The sequence below is a fragment of the Hyperolius riggenbachi genome, chromosome 7 (genome assembly GCF_040937935.1).
Source record: "Hyperolius riggenbachi isolate aHypRig1 chromosome 7, aHypRig1.pri, whole genome shotgun sequence".
NCBI lineage: Eukaryota > Metazoa > Chordata > Amphibia > Anura > Hyperoliidae > Hyperolius > Hyperolius riggenbachi.
Genome location: NC_090652.1, coordinates 258,218,084 through 258,233,239, shown reverse-complemented (window position 1 = coordinate 258,233,239; position 15,156 = coordinate 258,218,084). Strand labels below are relative to the sequence as shown.

The window sequence follows — 15,156 nt, the reverse complement described above, 5'->3', positions numbered from 1 at the left end:
TATACAAATAAGAAGTACATTTTTTTCCAGAGTAAAATGAGCCATAAATGACTTTTCTCCTATGTTGCTGTCACTTACAGTAGGTAGTAGAAATCTGACAGAAGCAACAGGTTTTGGACTAGTCCATCTATCCATAGGGGATTCTCAGGGATTTATTTATTTTCAAAAGCATTTGGTGAATGACAGTTGCTCTGTCCAACTGCCAAAAAAAATGTGCAGTGAGCAGGAAGGCTGGCCAGCATAATTGTTAAAATAATTTTTAGGGAATATCTTTATAAAGAATAAAAGCCTTGCTGAGAATCCCGTATGAAGAGATGGACTAGTCCAGAACCTGTCGTTTCTGTCAAATTTCTACTACCTACTGTAAGTGACAGCAACATAGGAGAAAAGTAATTTATGGCTCATTTTACTCCGGAAAAACGTACTTCTTATTTGTCTATGTTTGCACATTTTGTAAATTTTACAATTTTTCGCCATAGTGCCGCTTTAGGTGTAAATGGGCCCAGTCTCCAAGTTACGCTATTGTCAGGCTGGGTTTTGGGGTCACATTGGTATAATCAGAAATAGTTCATCTGTGGCTTCCTTCATATTTAACACGTGACAGGTGTATTTTAATCCCAGCTGTCTATATCCCATTTTAAAGGATGTCATATTTGTGTTCCTACCTTTGTTGCAGAACAGACATAAGAGTCTTGCAAAAGTTTTCTCCATTTTTAGAAATGTTCTTCAGATCCTGGTACACTTTTTCATACTGACAAAGACAAATAATGTTTTTTAGCTGAATCTAGTACAATGACAGCGGCAACAGATATCAAAGTACAATAGTCATAACAGCTTGTCACCTGATGCTAGGCAAATTTAATGGACAAAGAGCCTTATGTATAAGAACTAGAACATAGAAAAGTATTTAGGTTGCCATAGCAACAAGTCAAATGTTACATTTCCGTTTTTAACCTACATTGACTGGTAACAGGTTCAACTTGATCTGGAGCTAAGAACAAAACAAGCTGTTTCTTCTTCTCACCCCTCTATACATGAGACCCATGTGCGAGCGGTGGTGAAGGTGTGAGGGCAGGGCCAGTCTAATGCTCGGAATACACGGCTCGATTCTGAGTCATTTAGACGGCTCGATAGATAATTTCCGATACGTCCGATCTCCCGCCCGGATTCTGCATTTCGCCGCTCGATTCCGGATTGAAGTGAATGGAAAAAGATAAGAAAAACGAGCGGAAGATAAGAGAATCGTCTGCAGAATCGAACGGGGAATCGATTGAGCGGAAGAATCGAGCAGCAAAATCAAGCCGTGTATGCCCAGCATAGTGCTGGGAATACACGGCTCGATCTTGCCGCTCGATTATCCCGCTCAATCGTTTTGCCGCTCGATTCCGCAGTCAATTCTCTTATCTTCCGCTCGTTTTTCTTATCTTTTTCCATTCACTTCAATCCGGAATAGAGTGGCGAAACGATCGGGCAGAAGTTTGGACATGTCGTAAATTATCTACCGCGCGTTCTTAATGGCTAAAAATCAAGCCATGTATTCCCAGCGTTACTTTTGATGGGACCCCACAGCAATGGTAACCTGCCCCCCCTCCCAGCACATTCAGCCCCCTTACCGCCCCCAATCTTCCACTCTACCCTTGTGTGCTTCAGGCTGCTGCACGATAGCAGCATTGTGTCTCACCAGTCCCGGCTGCTCAGTCCTGCTCCCCATCTTCTTCCACTGCCTGCCCCATGTGACCCAGCACACATTATGTGTAAGCACAGAGGAGTTAAGGATCAGGTCGGTGCTCTGGCAGTGCGGAGCGGAGGGCCTGGCAGCATGCCCTGGAGACCGCAGGAGAGTAAGTGAACCCGAGATGAGAGTGATATGGAGGCTGCCATATTTATTTATTTTCAAACAATACCAGTTGCCTGGCAGCCCTGCTGATCTATTTGGCTGTAGTAGTGACTGAATCACTGCAGAAACAAGCATGCAGCTAATCCTGTCAGATCTGACAATGTCAGAAACACCTGATCTGCTGCATGCTTGTTCAGGGGCTATGGCTAAAAGTATTTGAGGCAGAGGATCAGCAGGACCGCCAGGCAACTAGTATTGCTTCAAAAGGAAATAAAATGGCAGCATCCACTCACTCTTACCTTGGACTCACTTTAAGGGGGAGGTCAGGGGCCTGGCAGGGCTTGGGGGTCTCGGGGCAATTGCTCCCCTTGCATTAATGGAAATGCCGGCCCTGTGCGTATGTGATGGATACAACACTGCCATGTTCCTGCTAGTTCAGTCAGGCTTTCTCTTTTACACAGGCATGGCTTTTACTGACCCAATCCCACCTCCCGCTGCTGGTTTTTGTGTAAGTCACACTGGGGTCTCGGATCAGCCCCCCTTAGCATTTTCTGCCTCCACCCTGCATCAGCTCCTACCATTCTACCTATGAGAACTCATGTGTTTAGGCATGCTTGTACACCACCTATTGGCTGCCATAGCGACAGCATCAATGTTTCCTTCCCTGTTGTTTATATGTACAAGACATGTAAAAAGGCTCAGTGTAGCTGACTAGTGCCTGAGCAAAAAGGCATCAAGTTTCTACTTTTTTCTACCCTGGCATCTAAACTCTTACCATATCATGAATGTTCATTTGCTACATTGGCTACTAGTTTGTTTGTTTTTTAAGTCTGATGTTTGAAGGACCATTATCACAAAAATGTGTAGAATTCAAAAATACATATAAAATGTACATCATTCCCAGTAAAATGCACTATTAATTACTATTTTCCTATGTTGCTGACACTAACAGTAGGGAGTACAAAGCTGACAGATCTGACAGATTTTAGACTAGCCTATCTACTCATAGGGGGTTCTCAATATTACCTTTAATCTTTATAAAAAGCACCATCAGAAAAAGATCTATACAAAGATGACAACCAGCCTCTCTACTTGTTTGCACACTGCACTGAGCAACTGAGCAACAGCCATTCAGTAAGTTATTTTATAAATAAATCGCTGAGAATCTCCCATGAAGATATGGACTAGTCTAAAACCTGTCAGATATTTACAACCTACTGTAAGTGACAGCAATATAGGAAAAAAATTATAGGGCATTTTATCCTGGGGGAAATCTACATTTTACATGTATGTTGTTCGCCTAATTGCGCACTCATACACACCTCGCCAGTCATTGGAAGAATCACATGATGAATCGCGAGGTGGGTACGAGCCTTAATACGCTGTCTTCATAGACCCTGAACAAGCATGCAGATCAGATGTTTGTGACTGAAGTCTGACTAGATTTGCCACATGTTTGTTTAGCAGAACTGACAGGCAACTAGTATTGTTGAAAATAAATAAATGTGACTCTATAAGCCTCTCAGCTCAGGTTCCTGAAAATGACAGGGGGCTTGGCAGAGTGTTGGCAACAGTGCATTAGTGTGCAGAGTGTTGGCAGCGCCTGTGCATTGCTGGGTGGGGGGTTCGGATGCAAATTTGCATCAGCACGGGTGCCACATCCATTTCGGAGATGGATGCGGCTCACAAACTGCATTGTGCAGAAATAGGGCTTTACTGATACAGGCGGGTCTCAAGTGAAATAAGGTTGTGATAAAATAAAGTAAATGAAATTTCCCATTCTGCATATACTCAAGTACAGTATCTAACAAAAGGGAGTACACCTCTCACATCTTTGTAAATATCTTATTATATCTTTTCATGGAACTAAAGACCCTGAAGATATGACACGTTGATACTACCTACAGTATATATTCATCTATTTGCAAAAGACAACCTCTGTATATGTGGCTGAGCACAAGCACTCAACTCCCTCGGTGGACTATGGCGGGGCTTGTTCTGAGTGGAATCTCTCCTTTTAAACCGCTGTATCAACCTGGCCACAGTGCTGCAGCTCAGTTACACAGCTCACACAGAGGTGCCTGGCTCTTCTACTGACCACATATGCTATTGCTCCGTTATTGCCTGATAAAGCAGGATCAAACCTACGAAACGTGTTGCATTGTCCCCGGAGTATGTAAATATACTTCTTGTATTTGACAAACACATTTACAATTTTTGGGTCTGCTTGGAGGAGGTAAGTCCACTGCCTCCTCATGTTTTAAACTTTTTAGATTATTTTATCCTTTTGGCGCCTCGGTATCCATACTACGCAATATTAAGTCCACACTTGGTGGAGGAGTGATACCCCCTTTTTCCCCATCTACGGAGAGCGACTTCTAAATCCTGAGTGGGGTCAGGTCTAATCTCCCCACCTGCCTATACAGTGGTTGCCTTTGAGGAAACCCTGCTTTGTGAGTATAGCTTTTTGCTCTATCATACTTCATTTCAACTACCAGTACATACTACACTATATTTGGCTCTTGGTGTCCCTACTCTGTGATCTTTACGTAAAGCAACAAGTCTTATTTTTTTTAAAATCCCCAGGGCCCTTTTCCACTAGGGCGTTTGCGACTGCTTAATCGCAAAACCGCAAACCGTTAGTGATTTTAAAATCGCTACGGTTTGCTTTTTAACATAGGAATTGCAGTAGGTAATTTCCACTACCGCGATTCGGTTTTTACTTGATCGCGATCGCGCCGCGGAGCGACTTTTGCCGCGATTTTGCTATGCAGTGCATAGCATAGCAAAATCGCGGCCGCAAACGTCGGGAAATCGCCGGTAAATTTTTAGCTTTTCGATTCAGCAATCGCTAGCGTTCAGCGTGAACGCTAGCGATTGCTAGTGGAAAAGGGCCCTCAGAGAGTTTTCTGCCTTAAGGTGCCATGTTGAACTTCCAGTGACCAGTATGAGTGTGTGTGTGTGTGTGTGTGTGTGCGTGCGTGCGTGCGTGCGTGCGTGTGTGTGTGTGTGTGTGTGTGTGTGTGTGTGTGACTGTACTAGATTTATCACACCTGCTACTTTGTAACCCTAGTGAGTCACATGACCCTGGAAAAGGTCTAATTGAGGCAATTTTGACATTCTTCACTTAGGACTACTCAATTTGTTGTCAGTAGCTAGACTTTAATAGCTGTGTGCTACACTGCTACAGGTTACATTGTATCAAAGTGTCATATCTTGAGGGTTGGGTCACACTTGAGGCTGCGAGAAAACTGCAGTCGAATAAGCATTCTTGGCCAGCAGCCAGCTGAGAACAGCTGACAGTTGGCAAAAGTGGAATCACACACGTGCGATAAAAAGAAAGCGTGCGATTCCACTTTGGCGGACAGATCAGACATGTTGGAAATAATCGAACTGGCAGGAAATCTGCCAGAAAATCTCATTGTGTGTACCTAGCATTAACCCTCCTGGTGGTCTATTAAAAACCGCCAGGGGGAGGCGCAGCGCCTAGGGCTCGCTACATGATAGCCGCTGTGCAGTGGCATCCCCCTACCCTCTTTGATCGCCTCCGGCGATCGGCGATCAGGAAATCCCGTTCAAAGAACGGGATTTCCTGGAGGGCTTCCCCCGTCGCCATGCCGACGGGGCGGGATGACGTCACCGACGTCATGGACGTCGTGACGTCTAAGGGAGTCCCGATCCACCCCTCAGTGCTGCCTGGCGCTGATAGGCCAGGCAGCGCACAGGGTCTAGGGGGGGGGGCTCTGCGGCGTGGCAGATAGCGGCGAATCGGCGCAGGCGATCGGTGTGCTCACGCAACCAGCAAAGTGCTAACTGCGTGCAGCAAAAAAAAAAATTGCGCAAATCGGCCTAGCAGGGCCTGAGAAAACCTAAAACCTCCTGCGCGGCTTACACCGAACTACGTTCGGGGTTACCGCCAGGAAGGTTAAGACACACATCAGATGCATGTTGTAACTAGTAACATCCTGTTGGATAGAGACAATGGAAACATCTATATTTATGCTTCACAACGTGCAATAAAGGATGAAACCTACTTCCATTAAGGCTTGGTTCACATTGGCACAAAATGTGTTCTGCTTAGGGCAGAGGTGTAACTCCAATACAAAGTGGGCTAAAATTAAGCTCTGGGAAAAAGTTGTGAGCCGACCTCAATGTCTAGTGGCCCCACTCCCTCCCTTATAAAGTTCCCTGGTGTCTAATGACTCCCCTCCCCTGTACAGTTACCTGGTGATTAGTGTCCCTCCCTCCCTCATCTATACAGTTTAGTGTTTAGTGTCTCCTTCCTCCCCTACAGTTTCATGGTGTCTAGTGGCCCTCTTCCCTCTCCTATACAGTTCCCTGGTACCTAGTGCTTTCCCCTAACCCATACGGCTTTCCTGGTGATCTAGGGCTTACCCTCCAATATAGTGTCTCGGGTGGTCTAGAGTGGGCCAAACATAATGCAAAGTGGGGAAACCACCTGAGGGCTAAATCTGATGGCTCTGAGGGCTAGATTTGGCCCACGGGCTGGAGTTTCACATGTATGGCTTAGGGGAACAAAAGGGAACAGATCCAAAGGAATGCAAATGGATCCTATGCAAACCATTAGTCTGTTCGGAATGGATCCCTTTGGTCCGTTCTGGAGCATAAGTTTGGGTCTTTCAGTGCAAGTATAAGCATTGAAAAACGTCATCAAATTTTTTAAACATTTTTCGCCCTTGGTACGTCACCACCGTGGGGAAGTCTATTAGGTAATAATCTGTGCACATATTATCACTGAAGCTAACACCCCCCTTTGCCTTTAGTGAGTGCTGGGTGTGTAATGCAGTCCAGTGGGGTTCTGCACATCAAAGCAGATAAATCATTCAGGTATAAGTTCACCCCCCCCCCCCTTTGCCTGTAGTGAGTGCTAGGTGTGTGATGTAGTCCAGTTGTTGGGGTCCGCACATCAATGCAGATAAATCACTCAGGTATAAGTTTTGTTTGAAAACGCTGCCATGTTTCCCACTATGCAAGTTCAATGTAAGTATACTAGTGGCCAGCTGTCTGTTGCATTCAAGGCATGTATTTAGTTCTGGAGGGGCTTTGCATTGCCTCTGTAGGCTTGCAGTTCGGATGCATCCTTGAGCGCTGTCACTTATCTGTCTGTTTCCTTTAAAGGATACCAGATGCAAATAAAGCTAGGGAAACAGGAGGATGCAGGCATATACTGTCACCTGTCCTGATGCCTACCGCTCCCCCTGTTCTGCTCTCTAGCTCCCCATCATACCTAAAATCCCTGGGACCCTCTTGCGGGTCACCGGAGTTTGGCTTTACTGCGCGCGCAGATGCTGGCCAGGTTGCGCGCATTCTAGATCGTGTGCCCCTGGACAGTACCTTTTTGCCTACTTTTTGGTACTTTTTCAGCTGCAGAGTGTTAAAAAGTTATTTTTAACAGAAGATGAAGCTATAATTCCTAGACGAAAACTAAGGAGAAAAAGTTAATTGACTAAGGGTCATCGACTCAAAATGCATGTCTGCCGCTGAACTGAAAAGGTAATTTTTATCAAATTAAATGATTAGAGGATTGATGAAGGCGTGCCTGGAGGCGTGATAAAGGCATGACTAAAAGTGTGATGACAACATGAAGCATGATTAGATGCATGATGAAGGCATCATTATAAATGTCTAAAGGCTCATACACACATCAGACCATGGTCTTTGGAAAATGAAAGATCACAGACCAGTTTTACCCCCTTCCATGTAGTATGAGAGCCATACCTACACAGTCTATTCTATGGAGCTGAACTCCCCATCAGAAAAAAAACTTTGCAAGATGCTGCACACACAGATGCTGTACAGACACAAAAGATCAGTAGCTGCAAAAGATCTGTTTCTGCCAAAAATCCAACCCTGCAAATTGCAATGATAGTCTATGAGATCTGCAGATCATCATACACACATGATTTAACTGACAGATCTGCAGATCTGAAAATCCAACCTGGTGGATCTGATCTGCAGATGAATGTCAGTTAAATCATGTGTATACGATGATCTGCAGTTCTCATAGACTATCATTGCAATTTGCAGGGTTGGATTTTTGGCAGGAACAGATCTTTTGCAGCTACAGATCTTTTGTGTCTGTACAGCATCTGTGTGTGCAGCATCTTGCAAAGTTTTTTTTCTGATGGGGAGTTCAGCTCCATAGAATAGACTGTGTAGAGTATGGCTCTCATACTACATGGAAGGGGGTAAAACAGATCTGTGATCTTTCATTTTCAAAAGACTATGGTCTGATGTGTGTATGAGCCTTAAGAGTGGTTTCCAGGCCACGCTCCCCCACAGCATAAACTCAGGTGCAAGGTCAGTCCACCAGAGCACCAGGTCAGACACCAAACATCAAGGCTGGACTTTCTATAGGATGGTGACCTTTGTCTACCCGACCGCTATAAATACTCCATCTGCTTGGGGACTAGGCTTTTGATGGACATTGACAGTCTTTGGCGGTTATCGTATTGCTGGATTGTTCATGTGAGGGCCTACGTATTTTAATGTTTATGATGTAGAAGATTTTGTAATAAAGATTTCTATGAGTTTTGGAAGAAATCCCTGAGTGTCCTGGTCCTTACAGAAGGCATCATTATAGACATGATGAAGATGTAACTAAAAATGTGATGAAGTTGTGACTGTCTGGAGATGGGATGAAGGTGTGACTGCAGGAGTAATGTGATATGACTGGAGATGTGATGAAGGTGAAACTGGAGTTTAAACACATCTTAAGTCTTTGCATCTTCATTCATATTTGAAGATTTGACTGTCTGGAGATAGGATGAAGGTGTGACTGAAGGTGTGATGAAGGTGTGACTTAAAGGCATACTGTAGGGGGGTCGGGGGAAAATGAGCTGAACTTACCCGTGGCTTCTAATGGTCCCCCGCAGACATCCTGTGTTGGCGTAGCCACTCACAGATGCTCAGGCCCCGCCTCCAGTTCACTTCTGGAATTTCTGACTTTAAAGTCAGAAAACCACAGCGCCTGCACGCCCGTGTCCTCGCTCCCGCTGATGTCACCAGGAGTGTACTGCGCAGACACAGACCATACTGGGCCTGCGCTGTGCGCTCTTGATGACATCAGCGGGATCGAGGACAAGGCAATGCAGGTGCAGTGGTTTTCAGACTTTAAAGTCTGAAATTCCAGAAGTAAACCGGAGGCGGGGCCGGAGCATCGGTGAGGGGCTGCGCCAATACAGGATGTCTGCGGGGGACCGTTAGAAGCCCCAGGTAAGTTCAACTTTTCCCCTGACCCCCCTACAGTATCCCTTTAAGGTGTGATTAGAGATGTGATAAAGGTGTGACTGGAGGTGTGATGACAGTGTGACTGCAGGGGTAATGAAGATATGACTGTAGGTGTGATGGTGGTGTAATTAAGGTGTGACTGAAGATGTGTTTCCCCCTATTATAGTAGTATCTTATTAATGACGCATCCTCAAATTTCCCCTGTAGTGCTCTCAGATGCACCCAGGATGCCCTCCATTGACCTCTTGTAACTCCCAAGAGAGACCCCTTGTAACACTTTCTATAGCCTGCTGTATTGCCCTCCACAGCTAGCCTCCGATGTTACCTGTAATGTTCTCCATAAACCCCTGGGGTCCCCTCCAGTCTCCTTGTAGTGCCCATCATAGTGCAGTGTACCGCCCTCTTTAGCCATCTGTAATAACCTCAGATGCTCCATATAATGTCTTCCATAGAGCCCATGTGGGTTGCCTCCATATCCCCTTATACTGTGTTCCTTAGTCCCAAGCCATGCACTCCACAGTGAACTTAGCTACTCTCCATTGCCCTCGTACTACCCACCACCACCATCACAAAGCTCCCTGATCACCGCATGGGCATTATCACATGTGTAGTGGAGCCCTGATGAGGCCCAGGCAGTGACCAGAGAGCAGAGAAAGCACTGGCAGGACAGGTAAGAACACCAAACACTGCAGCATTCTCTGCTGCTTTTACTCTGCATTGGGGAGGCAGTGGTACTGAGGAGCTCTCTTTCACACCCGCTAGGAAAACGGGAGCCCAGTTGGGACCTCTGCATCCATGGTTCTATGCCACTGGGTACTGGGGTTCTTAACTAGATGAGTATTTTGGTGCTTTTCTTTTGGAAAGGGATTTCTGCTGAGATTGGGGTGGAAAAACAATTTGTCAGCTATTGCTGTAAATTCACTGTATGCTGCAGTTCACTGGCAGATCTAGCACCAAGACAACAGAACACAAAAACCTACACTATGGAGGGGATGGAGGAGAAGTCAGAGTTTCCCCAGAGCGCCAAGGCACAAAACCATTGGCTGAAAAATGTGCATATTCACATACATTATATAAGGGTATCTGGAAAAAAGCCGGGGGAAATTTTAAGATATTGTCTATAACATTTTTTTTTATCGTTTCTTCATCTTTATCTGAGATAGAATAATAAATATGTTAAAATAATGGTATTAAAAAGGCAAAATATTGTCTACAACAATGAAAATGAAAATATATTTACAGTTGTAATGAGCATAGTAAAAATTTGGTAAATATTACTAATGTTTTACTACAACTAAACCTAACCCCACTCTAACACAGAACCCACCCCCTCTACCGATGCCCAACCCTTACACTCCCCCTGGTGGTGTCTAACCCTACAACTCCTCCTTCCCTCGTGGTGCCTAACCCTGGGACCCCGCTGGTGGTGCCTAACCCTAAAACCCCCAGGTGGTGCCTAACCCTAAGATCCCCCTAGTAATGCTAAACACCAAGACCCCCCCCCCCTAGTGGTGCCTAGCCCTGAGACCCAACTGGTGGTACTTAACCCTAAGACTCCCCCCTGGTGGTGTCTAACCCTATAATGCCCCCCTTGGTGGTGCCTAACCCTAAGACCCCCTGGTGGCGCCTAACCCTAAGACCTCCCCCCTGGTGGTGTCTAACCATACAATGCCCCCCTGTGGTGCCTACTGCCTAGCCCTGAGACCCCGCTGGTGGTGCCTAACGCTAACATCCCCCTGGTGGTGCCTAACCCTAAAACCCCCTGGTGGCGCCTAACCCTAAGACCTCCCTAGTGATGCTAAACACCATGACCCCCCCCCCCAGTGGTGCCTAGCCCTGAGACCCAGCTGGTGGTACCTAACCCTAAGACCCCCTGGTGGCGCCTAACCCTAAGACCCCCCCCCCCCCCCGGTGGTGTCTAACCATACAATGCCCCCCTGTGGTGCCTACTGCCTAGCCCTGAGATCCCGCTGGTGGTGCCTAACGCTAACATCCCCCTGGTGGTGCCTAACCCTAAGACCCCCCCCCCCCCCCCCAGTGATGCTAAACACCAAGACCCCCCCCCCAGTGGTGCCTAGCTCTGAGACCCCGCTGGTGGTACCTAACCCTAAAACCCCCATCCTGATGCCTAACGCTAAAACCCCCTTTCTCCACTGCAAATAATGTTAAAACAAAAAGGAAAACATTTCTAAGAAAATTTCTAAATTTTAATTTTTCAAAATTATAATTCTGGAAAAACGAATTTGAAAATGATATAAAAAAGTAAAAATTATCATTTACAAAATGATAAATTATCAAAACAAATTTCAAAACAATATTTTTCAAAACACTAATCCTCAAAATGAAACATTTTGGTTGGACGGGCCCGGCACCCGCTATTCATCGGGTGACCAAATTTCTTCTTTGGTGCCTAATAGCCAATATTTTGTATTAGTGTCTATGGAGCGCCGAAATAGTCCATAAGCACCAGGCACACAAATTTCCTGATTCCAAAAAATTCTACTGTTACTGATTGTTTGCTGTCTGTGTTATGATGGGTACCAAAGCTGTACAACAACGATTCAGACATCAGACAGGTGGAGGGAAATTCCAATTTTCTGAAGAATATGTCTATGAAACAAAACACTAGAATTCCAAAATTGTATCAAGGCTTATTTAAAAGGAAGTCTTTCATGCTGTGCCTTAAATTTATATTCAGTAATTAGAATTATGCATTTAAAGGCCAACTGAAGTGAGAGGGGTATGTAGGCTACCATATTTATTTTTGATTAAGCAATACCAGTTCCCTGGCTGATAATACTTTTAGCTGTAGACCCTAAACAAGCATGCAGCAGATCATGTGTTTCTGCCATTATTGTCAGATCTGACAAGATTAGCTCAGCTGCATGCTTGTTTCTGGTGTGATTCAGACACTTCTGCAGCCAAATAGACCAGCAGGGCTGCCAGGCAACTAGTATTGTTTAACAGGAAATAAATATGGCAGCCTCCATATTCTTCTCACTACAGTTCAGTAGCAAAAGCCTCTGGTAAAAACTGAAGCTGTACTGGGTAGGGGGGCATAATCAAATACTCACCGCGCCTACCTTTCCCCTCTGTCCCCCGCCACTCTAATCCTGCCCATCCCGTTGTTGAAAACCCAGACATACTGCACCGTGCATGCGCATTATGTCCGTTCTGCTCCCCTGTGGCTGCGTAGTGATGTCACAGGACAGGAGCGCTCCGGTGTGAGCACTGATTGGAGATGCGAGGGGAGCGAGTGTGCTCCTGTCCTGTGACATCACTCCGTGCAGCCACAGGGAAGCAGAACGAGAATACTGCGCATGGGCGTCGCAGTATGTCTGGGTTTGGAGTCTCCGAAGTCGCCCAGGACAACGGGATGGACCAGAGAATAGGGTCGGGGGATGCAGGGGAACAGGAGGTGCGGTGAGTATTTGATTACACCCCTTACCCAGTACAGCTTCAGTTTTTACCAGAGGCTTTCTCATCTGGTATCCTTTAAAGGACAACTGAAGAGAGAGGTATATGGAGGCTGCCATGTTTATTTCCTTTTAAGCAATACCAGTTGCCTGGCATCCGTGCTGATCATCTGCCTCTAATACTATTAGCCATAGCCCCTGAACAAGCATGCAGTAGATGAGGTGTTTCAGACTTTAAAGTCAGATCTGACAAGACTAGCTGCATTCTTGTTTCTGGTGTTATTCAGATACTACTGCAGAGAAATAGACCAGCAGGGCTGCTAAGCAACTGGTATTGATTAAAAGGAAATACTGTAAATATGGCAGTCTCCGTATACCTCTTACTTCAGTTCCCCTTTAGGCCTGAATCAAACAGTCTAAATGCAGACATCTTTAAGCAGCATGATTAAGTTATATGAGTTAATTATTTTCTATAAATCTCCAGATGCAATTAAGCATTGCATGCAGAGAACGCCAATAATGAGGAACATCAATAATCCTTGATAGGAAACACTGTTAAAGGCATCAGATAGATTATTGTAATTTAGAGCACAGCCAATAGAAGAGCAGATACCAATAAACACATTGCCAGGCCTTCTGATCTAACACGCTGCTGTACTACTGTCAGGTATTGAAAATATATTACTTTACTTACTGTAGATCCTGCCAATGGATCCCTGGTTTTGAAGAGGTGTATCTGATCCATGCTGCCCCAGTGGCTTGGGTGAGGTCAGGAAGGAGCAATGAATTCTGGGAGTTACCGTGCTGGGTCACGTGGGCACACAAATCCTGCGGACAGGTACCATAAAAATATAGCAGCAAATGAACAGTCACCTTACAAATATCAGGCTGGGATATTGATGGGCGTCCTTTGTCGCTGGCTGGCAAGCAGCTGGGGCTTGGGATGAGTAATGTGTGCTTTGTGGAGTAAAGAGTAACTTATTATAAACTAATTGTAATAGAACTAAGCCCTATATGGACTTTACTCTTCTACCTGATAAAGTATATGGCTATGTTTAAAGCAGAACTCCACACCCGAAGGTTATGTAATCCTGCACAGACACTCAACAGACCTTGCTTTTATTTGTTGTTGATTAGCTGATGTTAAGCCTCGCACACAAGGGGAGAGAGAATGGTTAAAAACAAACAAACAAGTCATCTTTCAAATGTCGTTTAGAAAATCCAAAGCATGAAAAAACAACACATTAAAGGAACACTCCGGCAAAAAAAGTAAGCAGTTAAAATCTGACAGAATCGACAGGTTTTGGACTAGTCCATCTCATCATGGGGGATTCTCAGGGTTTTCTTTGTTGTCAAAACCATCCTTCCGATATTGCACTCCCTTCCGCCTTTTTTCCCCACTCCCCCCTTCTTTCCCTCTTCAGTTCGCCGATCCTCCCCCCCCCCCCCCTCAGTAGTCGTTTTTTCGGTTAATCATAATCATTGATCTAATACAATCATATATTTGATAGAGCATAGGTATTTTTCTCTGTTTAGCATCCAGGAGTATTTATTCCAGGTTTTGTTTATGGTAAAGTGTACCTGTTATGCATATCACAATAAGGCAGAACAGGCGCCCTGGTTGAATAAAAGCTTCTAAAAACAGTTTAAAATCGAAAAAGGAAATGAGGTAGCTTACTTCAATGACAAAAACTTTGTGACTTACAAAAGATTTTTTTATTTTGCACAGGCAACGCGTTTCGCAGGTCTGAGCACGCTTCCTCAGGCCAATAACAGTGCCAAATGATAAGAATCGATCTAGCATAGGGAGCCTCTCTGAGTTCCTTATATATGGATTTTGCTGCTGGCTCGCACAATCTGTTTTGATCTGCAATTTGCAGTGTTGTATTGTTCTGCTGCATATGTGTATATAAGTCAGCATGTAACATCTTGAAATATGCAATCTCTATATTTTATTACATTAAAGAGGAATTCCAGTGAAAATAATGTAATAAAAAAAGTGCTTCATTTTTTACAATAATTATCTATAAATGATTTATTCAGTGTTTGCCCATTGTAAAATCTTTCCTCTCCCCGATTTACATTCTGACATTTATCACATGGTGACATTTTTACTGCTGGCAGGTGATGTCACTGGAAGTAGCTGCTGCTTCCTTTTTTGGCAGTTGGAAACAGCTGTGTACAAAAATTTCCCACAATGCAACGAAGTTCACAGACAGTAAGCTGCCAACATGCATAGTGCAGACATGCAAACATTAATTGCATCAAACCTATCACTTTTGGACTGCAAAATGCAAGGACATCAGTTGTATCATGGAAATCGCCTGGGGACCATTCACATCATTGCAACACAATTTTTCCCAACTGCATTTTTTATGCGTTTGCATTCCTGTAGGATGTATTCCAGGAAAATCGCACAGCAAATCGCAGTGCTATGCAATTTTTTAGACATCCAGCAATATAAAATATATTTTTTCACCCTCTTCAATGGACACTGGTTCAATGGACACTTCAATGGACACTGGTACTGGTTGAACTCGATGGACGTATGTCTTTTTTCAACCAAAATAACTATGTAACTATGTAACTATATGACATTGCAACTCCAAGTGCACCACACAACCCGTCTCATTGTAAGTGGAGGAAATTGCA

The 15,156-nt window shown here is 44.7% G+C and overlaps 1 protein-coding gene across 1 annotated transcript in view; it reads right to left on the bottom strand.

The window, feature by feature from the left end:
• The window catches only part of NOSTRIN (nitric oxide synthase trafficking), an 86,868-nt gene extending 73,529 nt beyond the window's left edge, over positions 1 to 13,339 (bottom strand). Inside the window, exons 1-2 of the mRNA XM_068245593.1 lie at positions 13,199 to 13,339; positions 666 to 751 (exon numbers count right to left, since the gene is read on the bottom strand). Of these exons, the coding sequence (XP_068101694.1) occupies positions 666 to 751; positions 13,199 to 13,249 (137 nt within the window). The 5' untranslated portion in view covers positions 13,250 to 13,339. The remainder of the gene's footprint in view (positions 1 to 665; positions 752 to 13,198) is intronic.
• Between the last annotated feature and the right edge of the window lie 1,817 nt (positions 13,340 to 15,156).